The sequence below is a fragment of the Orycteropus afer genome, unplaced genomic scaffold, assembly GCF_000298275.1.
Source record: "Orycteropus afer afer isolate SDZICR_OR568_19922 unplaced genomic scaffold, OryAfe1.0 scaffold00075, whole genome shotgun sequence".
In the NCBI taxonomy this organism is placed as follows: Eukaryota; Metazoa; Chordata; class Mammalia; order Tubulidentata; family Orycteropodidae; genus Orycteropus; species Orycteropus afer.
Window position 1 is genome coordinate 7,914,484 of NW_006921662.1, and position 2,089 is coordinate 7,916,572.

Genomic DNA, 2,089 nt, shown 5'->3' on the forward strand with positions numbered 1-2,089 from the left:
GGGTTTAGATTGCAGCCAAGAAAACCCTATGGAGGTCTACTCTGCTAGTTGAATGCATGAGCTAACAGACACCCCCATACAATCTTGCAGCAAGTTCTCAGGTGGGAATGGCAAAGGGGCCCCAGAATGGGTGAGAGTAAACAATGATAGCAATCACAAACCTCAATAATCCTTTTATTCAGTCCCTGAGGCACAGTATCAATGCACCTATATGGCACCTGTGCCCCTACAGGCTTATAGTCCAAGGGTAAAAACAAAGGCTTCACTTAACCAGGAAAAATCTTTAGAAGGCCACACTGGGGAGTGAGGGTGCATGGAAGCCCTGCATCAAGGAAGCCAGAGAGCGCCACCTGGTGGCACACACATGGTTTCTTCCAAGTCTGTCTGTTGGGTCTGCGTGAGCTCAAACAGCACAACCCAGCCTTCAGCGCCTTGGTTTAGGTTCCCTTCTTGAAATGCAAGAAAGCGCCCAACGAGGAAGGCGCTAGTGTTTGAGGCCACCTCGTGGAAAGCCGGGGCATGGAGCATCCAAACCAAAGGTTGTCTTGCACTGGGCCTGGCTCGCCTCTCAGGAACTCGCAGAAATAGTGCTGAGCCTAGGTTGGTCGGTGTACATAATCAGGGGCTGGGCTCCGACTTTCCCACGCGCCAGGCTGAGGCAGAGCCGGAGCTAGACTAGGGATGGCCAGTCCAGAGATGCCCACCTGCAGCCTGGAGGAGATGCACCCAGAGCCTTCTCTAGTCGCTTCCCCTCACTGCACCCAGGAGTCTCTTCTGATGTCTACAGTGTTCCTCGTAACCCCTACCCTGCACCTCTGTCCTAAGCTGGGAGGGATGAAGCCGGTGGTTGGCAGGGTGTCGCAAAACAGATACGACGCGTGCCTGCCAAGTGCCAGGGCTTTGCGCCGGACCGCCGGGTGACCCTGCAGCGCCCAGGCTTTGCCTGGGAGTGGGCTGGAGCCCGCAGTGTACCGAGGGTGGCCAAGGGCCAATCAATGGCTGGATTCCTCTGACTCAAAGAAAGGCGAGGAGGAGAAGCAGGAGGGCTCGGACGGCTTGGGGACCAGAGAGGGGGGCCTCTGGGCCTCGCCATCACTGGAGCAGTCCAGTCGGTGCCCAGGAGGATGCGCAAGGTCCTCCCGGGCGCTGTCCGGGGCCGCGCTCAGCAGCTCCTGCAGGTACTTGATGTAGCGGATGGCGGCGCGCAACGTCTCCACCTTGCTGAGCCGTTTCTCCGCCAGAGCGCCGGGGAGGTGGCCGCGGAGGCGCGCGTAGCCCTCGTTGACGCATTTGACGCGCTGCCGCTCGCGCTCATTGCGCTTCTGAATGAAGGCTGGCTCGAAGGGGTAGTCGTAGACCCCGAAGGCGCCTGGGAAGGGCACGTAGGGCAACATCTGCGCATAGGCGTCGTAGTATGGTGGTTCGGCTTGGGTTGGGTACAGCAAGAAAGGCACGTTGCCCAAGGCCTCTGCCGGGGGCAGGGGCGTCTGCGGAGGAGAATGCATGATGCCCAGCTGCGTGCAGCTGGGGGGCACCGTGGGCCTCCGGTCCACCAGGGCTCGGTAGAAGTTATTGTTCATGGTGCTTCGTGGAGCGGGACCCAGAGTGAGACCGTCACCGAACCTCCCCTGGCTGGGGTCTCTATGTGCACGGTCCTGACTGCGGAGGCGGGGGTGGGGGACAGTCACATTTCAGCAGCGGCTCTGAGTTGACAAGACTGGCTAGGGTCTCTTTTGGCTCTCAGGGATGGCTTCTAGGGTCTCCCTAATGCAAGCCATGCCTTTGGACATGTGTGACCCCTCACAGAGGACCAGCAGGCACTTTCTTAAATCCAGCTCATGACGATGCAGCACGGATGGGCCCTGCACTTTTCCCATGGCACCTATGGGCAGGGCCACAGGGCTGTGCACCCTGCCTCCTACAGGCCAGCATGGCTACCGAGCCTAACCCTGAGCCACCATGCTGCCCACCCCCTGCACCCCCAGGGCCTTGTCTTTTTGTCCTTCAGGGAAGTGGGTACAGACAGCTGCTCTTAGGAGTGCTCCAGCTCAGCAGAGGGGGTCTCTGGGGGAACAAAGTTTCTAAAGAA

At 59.2% G+C, this 2,089-nt stretch overlaps 1 protein-coding gene across 1 annotated transcript; it reads right to left on the minus strand.

The window, feature by feature from the left end:
* Positions 1-992: 992 nt before the first annotated feature.
* ASCL5 (achaete-scute family bHLH transcription factor 5) lies at positions 993-1,580 on the minus strand. Its single transcript, XM_007941183.1, has one exon. The coding sequence runs from the start codon at positions 1,578-1,580 to the stop codon at positions 993-995; it is 588 nt and encodes a 195-aa protein (XP_007939374.1).
* Positions 1,581-2,089: the final 509 nt, after the last annotated feature.